We start from the raw sequence: 15,123 nt of genomic DNA, 5'->3' as shown, positions 1-15,123 counted from the left end.
CAAGGGCTCTCAGGGTGCACACAGCCTGTGAGCAGACCGCTGCGGTCTGCAGGGAAAATGCCGACTGTGTTTATTTTTCACCTGAGCCTGCAGGAAGTAGGGGGGCGAGGGGGTGAGGCAGGGCAGCCCAGCTGGGCCCAAGCTCAACCTCAGAGCAGAAGAGACCTATCCCGGAGTCCCTTATTTCTCCCTCCTCCTGTCCCACCCTACCTTTGGACCCCCCCCTTTCCTGGTTCCTGCCTACTCAACGAGAGGAATTTCTAGCCATGGGCTAATGAGAATGTCCTGGAAGGCTGAGAGTCACCTTTGGGACAACAGATTGGGAGTTGGAGTGGCTAGGAGCAGTCAAAGCAATGCAATAGCAGGAGGAATAGCAGACACAGCCTCCCAGCCCTAGGGTCTCCGGGTCCTGGCCCCGCTCTGTAGTGCTGCAGTCTGGCTATGTGTTTGGGGGGGACAGGGTGCAGACACAGGCAAAGAAGGGGATCCTGGAGTGTCCTCACCAAGGAGTATGGGCTGCTGTTGAGTCTTTGATTTGCTGATGCATTCCACCATGCTGCGAATACTTCCTGAGTGCCCAGGTCTATCCTTGGCCCTCTACCCTCACATAAGAGAGGTGAGGTTGTATAGTCGAGATGCTCAGGGCCCCATGGGGACAGTCAACCCAGGCCTGCCAGGCAGGTATCATCAGAGGGAGGACAGGAGAGGAGCTCCAGTCATCAGGTTCCTCATGTACATGCTAGTCCCCAGGCAACCCCACCTTGTCTGGGCAGCCTGGCCCCGGGACAGCCTTGTGCTGAGGCCGTGGAGCGGGACGTTCCACTGGCTGAGGGGGGTGTGGGGCACCGGGCCCTATGCCCGACATTCCCCCTGGCTACCACCACAGACACAGGGGGCCAGGGAGTGTGAGGCTGGGGGGCAGCATGCATAAACGTGGGAAGGACTGGCCGAGCCAGTGCCCTCCCCTGGATCCCTGGCCACCTCAGGGCCTCTAGCTGCTGGCATGTTCTCTGCCCCACCCCTGCCTACCTGGCATCTCTCCTGGGGTTTGGCTGCAGACTCCTGTTTAATTAGAGGCTTTTCCCCAGTTCCCAGGGAAGGCTGGTGGACAGGATAAGCCCTCTGACCATCGGGCAACGCCTCCTACCTCCCACCCCCTCCATACCCGTTGTCCACCTTCATCCCAGGCCAGAGACCGTAGGCTGAGCTGGATTCTGAGATTTCCAAGCCTGGCTGTGCTGCAACCTGGGGCTTAACCAGCCTGGCCAAGGAGAGTCAGCTCTGGTCCTCCCTCAGGTGAGGGGGCTCTCCATGGTTTCTTGGCCAAAGCTAGCCCTCCCCAAGAAGGGTGGTTTGCTGAGAAACGTACTGTGGAGGTACCCTCTCCTGCCTGGAAGCAGGCTTCCCTCCACCCGCCCCCCCCCCCCCCACCACCCTTTTCCTGGGCAGAGTGGGACTGTCCTCCTGTAGCTGGCACCTTGGACCCCAGGCTCTGGTTCTAAGACTTCCTTCCCACGGTCCCACTCCCCAGCCAGGCTTACATTCCTGGGGGTCAAAGAGCCAGAACCGGGACTTAGATGGCAAGGCCTTCTCTGAAGCAGGAGCTTACTTACACTCAAAAGCCCCCCGGCCGGAGGGATCTCTGGAGGAAGTTCATTTCAACTAATGGGCCAGGGCTCCAGGCGTGGCAAATGGTGGAATGCCTTCTACCAGAGTCCCAGGTTCTTGAGGGAACTGTCTCTGACCTGTCTCCCTGTCTCAAGGCCTGGTCAGGGCTGATGCTGTCTGGCTACTACTGTCCTGGTTGCCTATCAGGATAAATTGGTCCCAGAGGCTTCCAGGAAGCTTCCTAGGCCTTCGGCTTCTGCTCTCCAAAATTCTAACATAGTTTTTGCATCTGTGATCAGTGAGGTAATCAGGGCTGATTTTCTCATCGCTTTTCAAGGGGCATAATGACCCAGGATTCTGTAGTGAAGAAGTTGATGTAAAGGTCAGGGAGCCTTAGAGCTAGGCTTCCCAGCCCACTTCATTGTGGCTCACTTAAAAATTATCACTAGACTGGGGTGCCTGGGTGGCTCCGTTGAGCATCCGACTCTTGGTTTGGGCTCAGGTCATGATCCCAGGGTCGTTGGATTGAGCCCCACATCAGGCTCCATGCTGAGCCTGGAGCTTGCTTAAGATTAATTCATTCTCGTTCTGTCTCTCCCTCCCTGCCTCCCTTCCTCTCTCACCCTCCCCCTCTCTCTCACCCTCCCTCCCTTCTCTCCCACCCCGCCCCTCTCCCCCCACTTGCATGTGCATGTGTTCTCTAATAAAAAAATTAAAAATACGTATCCTTACACTAACTGGAGAAGGAGGCTGGAGGCTGGAGGCTGAAGCACACATGGGAAATGCTGGGCATAGTGAGCAGGGAAGAGAGGGAGGCATTCAGGTTAGGGAGAGAGTGGGCCTCACCACACACAGTTTTGTAGGTCATCTAAGGCTGTTTCTGGCTCTGGGCAGGGGAATGGTGTGATCTGAGGCACGGGTTTGCTGGATGGAAGAATGGCGGAGGGCAAGAGGCTACTGGAGTTGTCTGAGTGGGAAGCGACTGGGGCTTGGACTGAGTTGGGGATAGGAAGAAGTGGTGGGCTCTCAATTATCTTGAAAGTAGAGCCATTAGGATTGCCTGACAAATTGGAGATGTGTGTGAGAGAAGAGAGTCCAGGATTACTCCAAGATGTCTGAGCTTCTGGAAGGAGAGCATTGCCAGTAACTGGGGAAGACGGAGAGGAGCATTTGGTGCAGCACACCAGAGGCTCTGCTTTGGCCATAATGGGTTTGGGCAGCATTTCTGACTTTTGGGTAGACTTGGTGAGTATGCATTCGGGGAGGGGTGTTCCCTAGGGGAAGTAGGGGCTGAGGTAGAAATGTCAGTAATCAGATGAGGACATTTAAAGCTACCACTCTGGATGAGAACACTCTGGAAAGGATGGTACATGGAAAGCCAAGGGCCCATCTTGGGTGGGGTCAGGAAGAAGATGAGGAGCCAGAAATTAGCCCAAGAAAGAATAGCCTCTGAGCTTGGAAGAAAATAGGTCAATGTGGCATTCTGGAAGCCAAGCAAAGGAAGTCTTTCAAGGAGGAGGGAGAAATCGGTTGTGTCCAGTGCTGCTGAGAGGTCAGGTAGGAGGAAGACTGAGAACTGACCATTGAGTTCAGCAGCGTGGCAGTCACTGGGGACCTTGACAAGTGCCATTTGGTGAAGTGATGGGGCAGGGGATTGGCTAGGCTGACAGGAGCACAAGACTAAGAACAGGAAGCCGAGGATGGCGATGGCTCTCCTGAGGTTTGCAACAAAAGGGAGCAAGACATGAGGTGGTGGCTGAGGAAGATGAAGATTTACAGATGGGAGAAATGGCAGCCTGTTGGTACCCTAGTGGGAATGAGCCTGGGCTTGCAAAGTGCTTGGCACAGTACCTCACAGGTTGCAGGCAGTCAACACGTGAAGGATTCCACAGGTGTCCACATACCCCACAGCCTTTCGAACCCACTCTTGCCAGCCCGAGGATCCTACTTTCTACCTTCCATTCCTACACATACTCTGACTCTGACTCTGTGGTCACTTCTGGGGATAAAGAAGGCCAGAGTGTGGCATGAGCCTCTCAGCTTGCTCAGGAAACCTTAGAACAGGAGCAGTAAAGTCCCAGTACCCAGGGCCTGGAGACACCATGGCCTCCCCGGGTGATGTTGCCAAGTAGGCTACCAGGTGGGTCTTCCGTCCCCAGGCAAATCCCCTCCGGTGGATTCAGACCAAAACCGTCTGGCCCATGTGAGGCTAGCACCACAGGGCCAGGGAAGGACTGTGAGTAGCATTTCTTTGTGCAGGTAAGGGGCTTCCTGAACGTCCCTTCCTCATGACTCTACACCTGGGTAATAGAGCTCTTGGGTATCCTGTGGCTTTACTCTTACAACAACCCTATGATCATCTCCATTTGACAAGAAAACAGATGCTCCGGTATTACAGTAAGTTCTTAAAGGCCACACACGTTAGAACCAGGATCTAAACGTGGTCAGCTGACTCCTCCTCAGGCTCACAGTGGGGACTCCTTCCTAGGCTGCCCCAGGAAGCCAAGAGAAGGCTCCAGGGAGAGGTGCTCAGGAAGGGGTTGTGGTGCCACACATCCATGCCCACCACAAAGCTGCCACTGCTTTTGGGACACCAACCCCTGTCTGAGGACAGAAGGTCCTGGTATGTAAGGTTCTCAGTGGGCAGATGAACGAGCTCAGGATTGAACAGGTGGGCGGTGTTGGTAACTTCCCCAAGCCCTGCCGGGAGGGATGCTGCAGCTTGGAACCCAGCCTCAAGCTCCCCTGGAGGCAGGAATGTGGGGAAGAGGGCAGCCAGGGCAGTTGCCAGGAAGTGTGGGAGCCTGTATCCCCCTGAAGCCTCACACCTTGGCTGAGTCACAATTCATACCTGGCCTTTTCTCACCTCACCCTGGACCACAGACTGCCAAACCCAAGGGACCTGTGCCTCACCATAAGCTACCCTAAGCTTCCCCAAACCTAGTGATGCAGGGAGCGTGAATCCCATCCATTACACAAGAGAGGAAACTGAAGCCCAGAGATGTTAAGGAGTCTGGCTAAATTCACCCACAGGATGGGAAGGAGCCCAGGCCACAACCTCTCATGGCTGTCGTGCTCCAAAGCTGTCCCGTTTCTTCTGTGCCAGGAGTCAAGACACTTATCTGTGCTCCTAGCCAGCAGAATCCCCCCAGGTGAACTTTTCCAAGTGGAAGCTGAGCCTCAATTGTAGATGATGTTTCCAGGGTCCTGGACTGTGCAGATGTGCACTGGGGATGTGCAGAGCTGTGCCTTGGCCCCAAGCAGCACCTCCCTGTGGCTGGGTCGTACGGGGAGCCCCCTTCCCAGCATGAGTCATCTCCTGACAGATCCATGTGACTAGTGAGAAAAGTAAGAGTCCTGTATTGCTGAGGAGACAGGAAGTGTGGGGGCTGGGTGGGTCGGCCCTGGAGGAAGCCTGGCCCCACCTGACCCACCTGCTCTGAGTTAGAGTGCTAATGGGAACCTTCCTTGTGCCCACAAATCCTGTTAAGCTTGAGGTGGAACAGAGGGTCAGACTTAGGACCCCCAAGTCTGGGGGTGGAGAAGTAGGAAAAAGAACTCCAGGCTGTCTTGGGGTAAGCCAGGTCTTCAGACCATTACCTGGTGTCTGGGGCTGGAGGGTATGAGAAGCGCCCCCATACAAGCCACAGGGCCTCCGAGAAATGGTGGCGGGGTGGGGGGTGGTCTCAGACCTAGAGGCAGGAAATTTCCTGGACAGGAGAGGTGCACCTCCTGGAACTGAGTATACAGAAACCAAGAGACTCTGTAGGTGATGGGATTGCTTGAGCAAAGTCTGGGGGGCTGTGGGCAGGGCCACTAGACATAGGATGTCTTGAGTGGTGCCCCTTCCCCTGAGGCCTGTGGTTTTAACCACCCCCACTTTCCTTTGACATTTGGGCTACCCACACAGCTAAAAGGGGCTCTGTTTATATGTATGCCCCCAGCCCTGTGCCTTCCTCCTTCGGGTCTCCCCACATTCACACCCTCCCTCCTCATTTTTCAGCACAACAAGGCCAGTCAGCCAGCCCACAGCGTCCCACAGCTCTCTCCTCTCTATGAACATTTCAGCAGCCCACACCCTACACCTGCACCAGCCGACATCAGCCAGAAGCAAGGTATGGATCTGGGAAGGGGAGGGGCCTGCCGGTCCCAGAGCCTAGGGGCCAAGTCCTAGGCTTCTGGGTCCAGGGGGGTTAGCCCCTTTTTAACAACTGGAAAGCCTGGGGCTGGGCAAACTCAAAACCCCAAGAAAAATGCCAGAAAGATGGCCTGGGAGCCTGAGAGCAGGTGGTACTAGGTCAAATTTGGAAGGTTTCGGGTTGAGGTAGGAGCCCACATCCTGAATGACCTCCCAGTGCCAGTATATGGGAGCAGGAATCTGTGTAAAACTGAAGACTGTAAAACCTGTATCCTTCCCTCCCTGCCCACCCCCCCTCAATGAGAAAATGGAAAGTGGTGGTTGTGATGGCTGATTCACCTCAGCCTCAGGGAAAGTCATTCTGAAATCAGCCATTGTCGGCTGTGGGAAACCTGCTGACTCAACTCTGGGGAGCCAAAGGGGGTGGGTGGAACCCTGGCTGTCCAGGCCAGGGGGCCTGCCTCCTGCCCAGAAAGCCAGGCCAGAGCCCCCAGCTTAGAGGCCCCAGCTGAAGACCAGCAGCGGGCCGGGGCATGATGAGGCCCAGCCATCCCACTCCTGAGTGACTCCAGCTCTCCCACTCTCCCACTGGCAGCCTGTATCCTTAGGCTAGTCACCCTGCCACTCTGCCCTTGCTTCCCTAGCCTATAAACGGGGTACCATTATCACACTGGAACAGTCCTCAACAAACCAGTATGTCTGGTCCTCTAGCTAATGGGAGGTGGGAGAGGCCCCACAGGAAGGCCTAGGAGGCAGTAACTAGCAGAAGTGGCTTCCAGGTCAGGATAGATCATTTACTCGGCCCCTCTCCACTGTAGGAGTTCACAGGCCTCTGCAGACCCCTGACCTCTCTGGCTTCTACTCTCTGACCTCAGGCAGCATGGGACAGCTTCCCCACACTGTGAGCTGGTGAGTGTGAACCCAGTGGGAAGAGGGCACCTTGCGCTGGGGAAACCCGTACCTGCCGTTTCCTTTTCCTTCTCCGTCCTTCTCACAGCACCCCGCTGCCAGGTCTTGCGTCTGTACCAGGAGCTGCCCGGCAGCTCTGTTCATTGCCCATGTAGCCCAGCACGCTGCCCTTGGCTCCTGGTCGAGACCTCCTGCATTCAACATCTGCCTCAATGTCTGAGAGACTTGGTAGGGGTGGGGAGCACCAAGCCACTCAGGGTTAGGAGAGTATGTAAGGAAGAAAAGGCAGGCCCACCTGAGCAGGGAGGGGCATTATGAATGGTCCCAAGAGGCTGTTGCCTCTCAGCCACCTGGTGGGCAGGGGGGATACAACACTCATCTCAGTGCCTACTGGGGACTGGTCCCTTGGCTGAGCTTCCTGAGGAACAGTGTTCTTTGCCCCCTCTGGTGCCTGCCTGATTCCAAGCCCCTGGCCGGCTCCTTGAAAAGCTTGCTTAGAGGGTCAGTGAAGGCTGGGCCAGCAAAAGCCAGCCTGAACCTCGAGTCAGTAGACCTAGGTGTGGGCCAGAGGGCTGGTCTGGAGCTGGAGCCAGGTCTTGGCGGGCTGGTTGGTCCTTTGCTCATCAACCACAGTGTGTTCTGGATGCGTCTCTAGCCTCTCCAGGGTGGGGCAGCACCCCACAGCAGGAAATCTTGGTTTCCCGGGAAGGTAGGGAAGCCCAGAGGTCCAACCTGAGGCCCACCTGCCCTTTTCCACTTGCTCTTTATCCATATTCAGCTCACTCTTCTATTCCCAGATTCTCCTTGGACAGTGCTCCATCCTCAGTACCAGTCAGGAGTATACCCACAGATACTCCCAGGATTGGGGTTTGCCAATCCTTGGGTGTACTACCCAGGTCAGGGACCCAACAATTACAGGGCAGTATTAGCAGTGCTTTTATTGGGGACTGTAAGAGCCCAGAGGGGTGCCTCATCCAGCCTGGGATTTCCAGGGCTTTTAGGAAAAAAAGTCATTTAGCCAAGCAAGAGCTGAACAAAGACCAGGAGTTGAAAGGGAACAAAGCGGGCAGAACAGTCAGTGTCAACAGTGACTGCAAAAGCCCTAGGACAGGTATCAATGCTGTGCTGATGAGGAAATTTTAGGAAGTAAGGCTGGAGGTGAGCTGGAGGTAGGGGAGGTGGGGGGGGGGGGGTCTACTGAGCTGGGTCCCAGGAGAATACTGCCATTTCTGCCCTTTAAGCACCAGTACAAGTCTGTAGAGGGAAGTACGGGCAGCACAGGTTGCCCTCTAGTGGCAGATGCTTCATATACATGCCGGAGGAGTCCTAGTGGAGGCCAAATTGCCATACCCTATGGGTCAAGCAAGGTGGGGAAGTCTTTCCCTACATCTGGCCAGTAGCCAGACTGCTAACAGCTGTCTCTCCCAACCACAGGCCCAGCCCTCCTCTCTACCCCCTGTCCCCTTCCTGCGGATATAGACAGCACTTCCCTGCCCCCACTGCAGCCCCTGGCGCCCCCTACCCCAGGTGAGTCCCATACCTTGCAGCCAGGCTCCTGCTTCCTGTTGCCCAGGCTTCAGAGCCCACATGAGGCCGTGCCCAGGCCCGTGCTTGCCCTGTGCTAGTTGTCTGTCCATCCGTCCGTCTGTCATTCTGCAGCCCCCTGCTGCCCTGTGCCTGAGAATGAAGCCGGTGGGAGAGCCAGAGGCCTCAGCCCAGGTCAGACCATGCAGCCGAGCACCCTAGAGCAGCCAGGGCCAGTGAGTGCACACCCGTGCTTGTGCTCCTGCCTCTGCACGCGTGAATCAGCCCATGTGCAGGTGTGTGTGCACTCACCTGTGTTGTGCATCCCTGCTGAAGGGCGGGACAAGCCAACTCTCCTGGGCATTCCGTGAGCTCTGCCCAAGCTGAGGCATCACCTTTTACATGGGTCTGCGACAGTAGGCCCTTGGGGACTGCCTGCTCAGAGAAAGGAGCAAGGGCAGGGTGGTTTCCACAGAACAACAAAAAAGTGAAGTAAAAGGTATGTGTGTATACGTTTGTGTCCCTTCACTTTGCACACTCCCTCAGTAACAGACTCAGACCTGGTGTGGAATAAGGAACTCAGCAGACAGTTCCAGCCCTATTGGAATTTACAGCCCAGGGTGGGAGGTATGGACTAGCACTGACAGCTGAATGGGCTATCTGGGAGATGGGAAAACCCTAACCAGACCCCAGCCAGGGCAGGGACACAGATTGGAAGAACTTCATGACATCTGAGCACAGGGGACAAAGGGAACAGCACTAGTTGGGGATGGCTAGGAATGGAAAGTGATGGAAAACAGGGGAAAAGATGGAGCTAAGAAGTGTCAGCAGAGATGTTCATTCAAGGCAGGGCAGGTCCTTCGGAGGAGCCTGGGTTTTATTCTGTGAGCAACGGGGGGAGTTTCAGCAGGAGGGGCCAAGAGCACTCAAGTGTTTAAAAGGTCACTCTGGGAGTTGTGTGGAGGCCTGCAGGGCTCAAGCAGGAGAGTAAGGAAGCTCACGGGGTAGCTACAGGTTCAGGAGGTTGAGCTGGTGAAAGCACAAGGTAAGGGAACAGATTCAAAGCTATTTAGGACTTAGTAACCACCTGAATGACATGTATACAGATTTCTGCGGTGTCTGTAACATTCTGGAAGCAGGTGTTTGTGTTGGTGTGTATCTGTGTACTCGTGTGCCAGCCACTGGAGGTGGGGTGTCTGTTCATCTGTCATCGTGTACTGTGCAGGCGGCTCCGTGTGTCCAAAGCTCTGGACTCTACATTCCTGGCTCAATTTTAACTCTCCTTCTGCCTTTAGGTTCACCCACCCATCCCTGATGCTAGGCTCCGGTGTGCCTGGTCACCCTGCAGCCATCCCCCACCCGGCTATCGTACCTCCCTCAGGCAAGCAGGAGCTGCAGCCATATGACCGTAGCCTGTGAGTGAAAAGGCCCACAGTGTGGAAGAGGGAGGGGAACACGCGAGCAGATCTCAGGCTCCCATCTGTTGATCTGCCAGGGAAAACATTCCTCCTGCCAGGCTCCATGCCTGCTGCCTAGAAACTCCAGGGACTGCCAGAGAGGGCCTCTGGTCAAGCCATCTTGTTCTTGCCACGGACCAGAATTTTATTTTGTTTCAGTTTATTTATTTAAACATCTCTACACCCATTGTGGGGCTTGAACTCACAACCCTGAGATCGAGAGTCACACACTCGTCCGACTGAGCCAACCGGGTGCCCCTGACCAGTGTTTTTTGATCCTTAGAAGCAGGAGGGAATGGATGGGGTGTGGAACAAAGATTTAGTTTGAGCCAACAGGGGAGGGGTTGTGAAGTCCTTAAACAGGTTTTTCTCACTTAGGTGCAGTATTTCTGTAAGGAAGTTACTTAGTTTTGATCACCCATTTTGGAGTAACTAACAAAGATACCATTTACAAAACCCTAGTTTCTATGCACTGGCACACACATTGGACACATGCTAAAAGAAGGTAGTAGCTTTAGCTGGATACTGGGGGCTCCTGTGTGATCTGGACTTCTGCCTCTCAGGAAGACACAGGCAGAATCCAAGGCAGAGAAAGAGGCCAAGAAGCCAACCATCAAGAAGCCACTCAACGCCTTCATGCTGTACATGAAGGAGATGAGAGCCAAGGTCATTGCAGAGTGTACACTCAAGGAGAGTGCTGCCATCAACCAGATCCTGGGCCGCAGGGTGAGGCCACGGGCAGGTGGGCTGGCAGGGTTGTCCCCTGGTGCTGCCTGTTGACTCCCTGATGCACCACCATCTCTACCCCTCCTTTCCCGCTGCAGTGGCACGCGCTGTCTCGGGAAGAGCAGGCCAAGTATTATGAGCTGGCCCGAAAAGAGAGGCAGCTGCACATGCAGCTCTATCCAGGCTGGTCGGCGCGGGACAACTATGTGAGTGTCCAATGACAGACAGGGATGGGTAGGGGAACCTTCAAGGTGCCATGCCCCGGGCCACAGTCTCAACGGGGAAAGGCAGACCACTGTCCTGAAAGCACAGATACAGAGGGCAGGTACAGTATAGGGCTCAAGGCCTCACCTGGCCAGCTCCAAAGCCAGCTAAACAAGGGAAGCTGCCCTAAAAGGCAGGCCCATGCCCTCTTTTCCACCTAGGACATACTCCCCCTCAGGGCTGTTGCGCAGCATTTGGCCACAAAGGCAGGAGGGGCGTATGGGGCCCTGTAAGTCTTCTCCATTCAAAATGGAGACCAGCATGGGAGAGGGAGGAGTCGTCTCTAACTCCCATGGTACCCTGGTAAAAATTGCAGTCAAATACTAGGCCTTCCATGTAGAAGGGATCATGTACCCAGAATCTCAGCAACAGGCAAGCAAGGCTGCAGGTCTTCCAACCACTCACTCAATGGAGTTATAAAGGGACCACCTGCCAGATCCAAGCATCCCTCCCTTTATTCCCTGCAGGGGAAGAAAAAGAGGCGGTCACGAGAAAAGCACCAGGAGTCCAACACAGGTGAGGCTTTCCCTCAGCAGTGCACACACTCCCCTCCAGGCCCACATTTCATGAGCACCCTGCTCTGGCCCAGAGGGAGGGACAGAGTACTGAGCCACATACCTTCAAAGGCCTGGGCCCTTTGGAAACAAGGCCAACTTCTCGTAAGTCAAATACCCTTGTGAAGAATAGCTGTACCGAGTTCTTTGACCAGAGTTAACACTGGTGTACTGCCTTGCCACACGTCTCCTACCTTTGCTAGCGCTGCTAGGAGAAATGGACTCTACAATTCTGCCACAATGGGCAGCAGTCTGTATGGGTGGAGGTGCAGCCATGTCTAGGTCCAGAAGTCACACAGCTTTAGTTTCCATCTGAAAATGTGTGTAGACTAGGTTTAAGCTACAGCAGGAGGGGGATGTGGGTCAGGCAGATTGCGCAGGGAGTTGGGGGAGGGGGGCAGTGAGGCAGAAGAGGCTGGATCACCGTGGGCCTCCCTGGGCTCCTCTCCCACTGCTCCTGTGCTGCAACCTGAGAGGAGCCAACATGATAGGATCCCCTCCTTCCCCCACCTCCACCATTCTTCCCACTGCCTCTACCGCCTAGCTAGGTGTCCACCTTTCCTGATACCTTGGCTCTGGGTCTCGGGTCTCCCACCGGGGCTGGCTGTGCCATGGCAAGGCCCTGTGCCCATGGGACCTATGGGGTATCTGTGACTGGCTGACACTGATGTTACCTCTTCTTTCTGGGCCCTGCTCTGCCCTGCTGCCTGCCTGCTCGCCCTCTGCCCTGCTCTGCCCCTCTGGCATGGCTGTGAGCAGACCCTGGCTCGCCTAAGAAATGCCGTGCTCGCTTTGGCCTCAACCAGCAGACGGATTGGTGTGGTCCGTGCAGGTGGGTTTGTCCCCACCACCATCCTCCCTTTGCTTCAAGCTGCTTCCCCGATTCTGCACATGTTCTGCTAGGCCTGTAGCCCTCATTTGGTACCCCATCCCATCGCATACCACACACTGGGGAGCACCTGCCCTCCGGAGGATGAGGTAGAGAGACAGATTCAAGAAGGTAGTTCTGGTGCCTAGTGCCTGGAGTCCTCTGTTAATGATGGTCTGACGCTAAGCTTAGCATATCCACAGCAGGCCTTATCATCCACCTCATTCAGGTGACCTAAGCCCCTGCTACCAGGCCTAGAACTCACCATGGTCCACCAGTTCCCTCACTTCTTCAAATTGGGATTCCTGCTTGTATTATCCGGAACGCTTAAATCTAAGAAAATCAAGGTGACTATAGTAGAGAACCACCTGGCTTGTACTGAGACCAAAGGATGGGAGAGGCAGGGAGACAGGAACAGGGGTACACCTGGGCTGTCCTATCAGAAGGGCCATACCAGGCTCTGGGGCACTAAATGTGTGTTTTGCCATACAACAGAGAAATGCCTGTGTGAAAAGAAGGTATGCTTACCACATGGCAAAAGTTTGCCTGGTTGAGGCCAGGCCTGGTAGTTCCTCATGGACTCTAAGAAATATTGTCCAGTCCCTCAAAGTGCCTACATGCTCCTCTCCAAGGGCAAAAAGGAATTTGGGGAGTATGTGTGTATATGTACACACGTCGGGAGGCTATTTGTGTTGCTCTGCCTGAGCACCACTATGAGCACTGCAGTCCTTTGCCTTAATGCAGATATGAGCCCCACAAACACGTGAAGCAGGAGCTCAAAGGCCCAAACTAGGAGATGGCTCCCCTGGAAAACAGGAGGGAGCCCACAGGGCTAGCCTACAGAAGGTTCCTGGGCCACCTTGTGGCTGCGCTGGGAACTGCACCTGTTCCAGGTTTGGGCCAGGCCCAGCAGAATCACAGTGCTACTAGGTGTGAAGGCACAGGCACATCACCCAAGTCCTGGGGAGAGGGGACAAGAGGTCAGGCCTGTGCAAAGACAGCATTTTCTGGTTGTGGTGTATGACTATGAATTCACCCTCTGTTTACAGATAACTCTCTTCACTATTCCTAGGAGGAAAAAGAAATGCATTCGGTACTTACCCGGAGAAGGCCGCTGCCCCAGCCCAGTTCCTTCCGATGACAGTGCTCTAGGCTGCCCCGGGTCCCCAGCCCCCCAGGACTCGCCCTCATACCTCCTGCTACCCCACTTTCCCACAGAACTGCTTGCTAGCCCTGCGGAGCCGGCGCCTACATCACCAGGTCTCTCGGCTGCTCTCAGCCTCCCAGCCCCCTGGACCCCAACAGGCCCCCCACAGCGTCCTGCAGAGTACACAGCTGCAACGACAGGAATCTCAGAGACAGGCAGCCTAGCATGTACAGGACACGTGGCCGCCACCAGGGGCTCATCCTCTGAGAGGAAGCGACAGAGCCCCAAAGCACGTGGGAACTGGCCAGAGGCCCTGTTACCTCCCTCTCAGGGACCGGGCCCAGGAGACTTCCGAGGCTGCACAACTTCTGCCTGAACCCCGGGGCCATCAGTTCAAACTACGCCAAATGGTGGGAATCAGATCTGCATTGTGTCATCTAATTAAGGGCATCCCTTGTGCCTACAGCAGCCTGCATCTGTTCCTTTTACCCTCTATCTTGCTGCCCAGATGCCCCTGCCTCCCTTGCTTTTCTACTATAGGTCACAGATAGGCTGGACTAAGCCCAGCTGCTTTCCCCACCCTACACCTCCTTGGTCCCATCACTGCCACGCCCTCCCCATACCACACACTTCAAGGACCAAGAATGAGCTGGTTTACAAAACCACATGTGAGCATGGTCACAACCACATGCTCAAGACAATAATGCTTCTCTTAACCTGGAGAAGCCCTGTTGACAGAAAAGGAGTTATTCATAAACTGGACCAGAGTAAGCCTTTTGTCCTCAAGAGCTTACAAGACTAGGAGGAAATGGAACAGGTTAAGTTTAGGCCTATTACCACAGGCAGTAGGAATAACCTGACACTACCTTATCAGGCAAGTATGGGCAGTGAGAGGTATCTGGCTCTAGTTCGTATTACTTGGATATGTTTCCAAGAGCAACTCAACCTCCCAAGAAGCTCAGATACCAAGGTCCCATGCCTGTTACTAGTGACTGAACTCAAAAGAAATTATGGCCCCAAATCCAGCATGCATCCCTCCCTTACACCAAGAGCCTCTGTCACAGTTCTAGCTCCTGCTTGTCCAGGTCAGTCTAGCCAGCTCTTGGGCAGTTTTAAGAGGGCAAACCAAACCTCATGACCCCCAATGCTCACCTTACAGCACTGAAATAGCTTCAGCTTCACTTTCCCAAAGGGGCTGCAGGAAGGAGGACCATCAGCATCCAAGCAAGGAGCCCAGAGAACCTCTAGTGGTGGTCAGTGGGTTTTCACCACCACCTAGTTTAACCCATTTCTGAGCCAAGCTTCAAGCCTGAGCCTTAAAAAACAAACTTTTAATTTAACTTTTTTGTCTCCTCCTCACTGTATATAGCCTGAACCCAAAGAAAAAGGGCTGTTCCTATACCCACACACCCCTCAACAAAAGCCTTCATAGTTCCTACTTTAGCCACTGGCTTCTCAGAATCCAAAGATCATATATTCTAGTATAGTGTTGCAAGAAGTCTTGAGAAAAAGAAAAGGACTATTGTAGTGTTCAAAATATTTTTGTATTGTTAATGCATCATCATACAAAAACTTTTTTTAACATGAGAATAAAGATACTTTTTACTGGGTTTCTTTTTCAAAGTTGACCCTGAGGAATATGCTGTTTCAGTAACAGAGCATACAGACTACTTTTCTTCCCCACAGCCATAAAACTTGGGGTTTATTCTCTATTATGCTACACACATTCTAAAGACTTTCAGTCCACCTCACCTCCCTGCTGCAACCCCAAGAGCTAAGCTCATTCTAGGTGTAAACTAATCCAAGCCTTGGTCCTAACTCCCCAATCCTCGGACCTCACAAGTGATGCAGGTGCAGGCTAGCCTGCACAAGAGATTGCGCTGGAAACTGCCACCACGGACCCACATGACCACCAGGCTCCATCTTCC

General features: G+C 54.4%; 1 protein-coding gene across 1 annotated transcript in view; it reads left to right on the top strand.

Moving 5' to 3' along the window:
• The window catches only part of TCF7 (transcription factor 7), a 32,224-nt gene extending 17,419 nt beyond the window's left edge, over positions 1 to 14,805 (top strand). Inside the window, 10 exon segments of the mRNA XM_053907485.1 lie at positions 5,612 to 5,723; positions 6,565 to 6,655; positions 9,475 to 9,594; positions 10,200 to 10,362; positions 10,461 to 10,568; positions 11,094 to 11,142; positions 11,940 to 12,012; positions 13,121 to 13,289; positions 13,291 to 13,344; positions 13,346 to 14,805. Coding sequence (XP_053763460.1) covers positions 5,612 to 5,723; positions 6,565 to 6,655; positions 9,475 to 9,594; positions 10,200 to 10,362; positions 10,461 to 10,568; positions 11,094 to 11,142; positions 11,940 to 12,012; positions 13,121 to 13,289; positions 13,291 to 13,344; positions 13,346 to 13,462 — 1,056 coding nt within the window. The 3' untranslated portion in view covers positions 13,463 to 14,805.
• Positions 14,806 to 15,123: the final 318 nt, after the last annotated feature.

Source organism: Panthera pardus, unplaced genomic scaffold (genome assembly GCF_024362965.1).
Source record: "Panthera pardus isolate Hobbes unplaced genomic scaffold, ASM2436296v1 HiC_scaffold_2, whole genome shotgun sequence".
In the NCBI taxonomy this organism is placed as follows: domain Eukaryota; kingdom Metazoa; phylum Chordata; class Mammalia; order Carnivora; family Felidae; genus Panthera; species Panthera pardus.
Note: the sequence above shows the minus strand (reverse complement) of the source record. Positions and strands in the feature narration are given on the sequence as shown.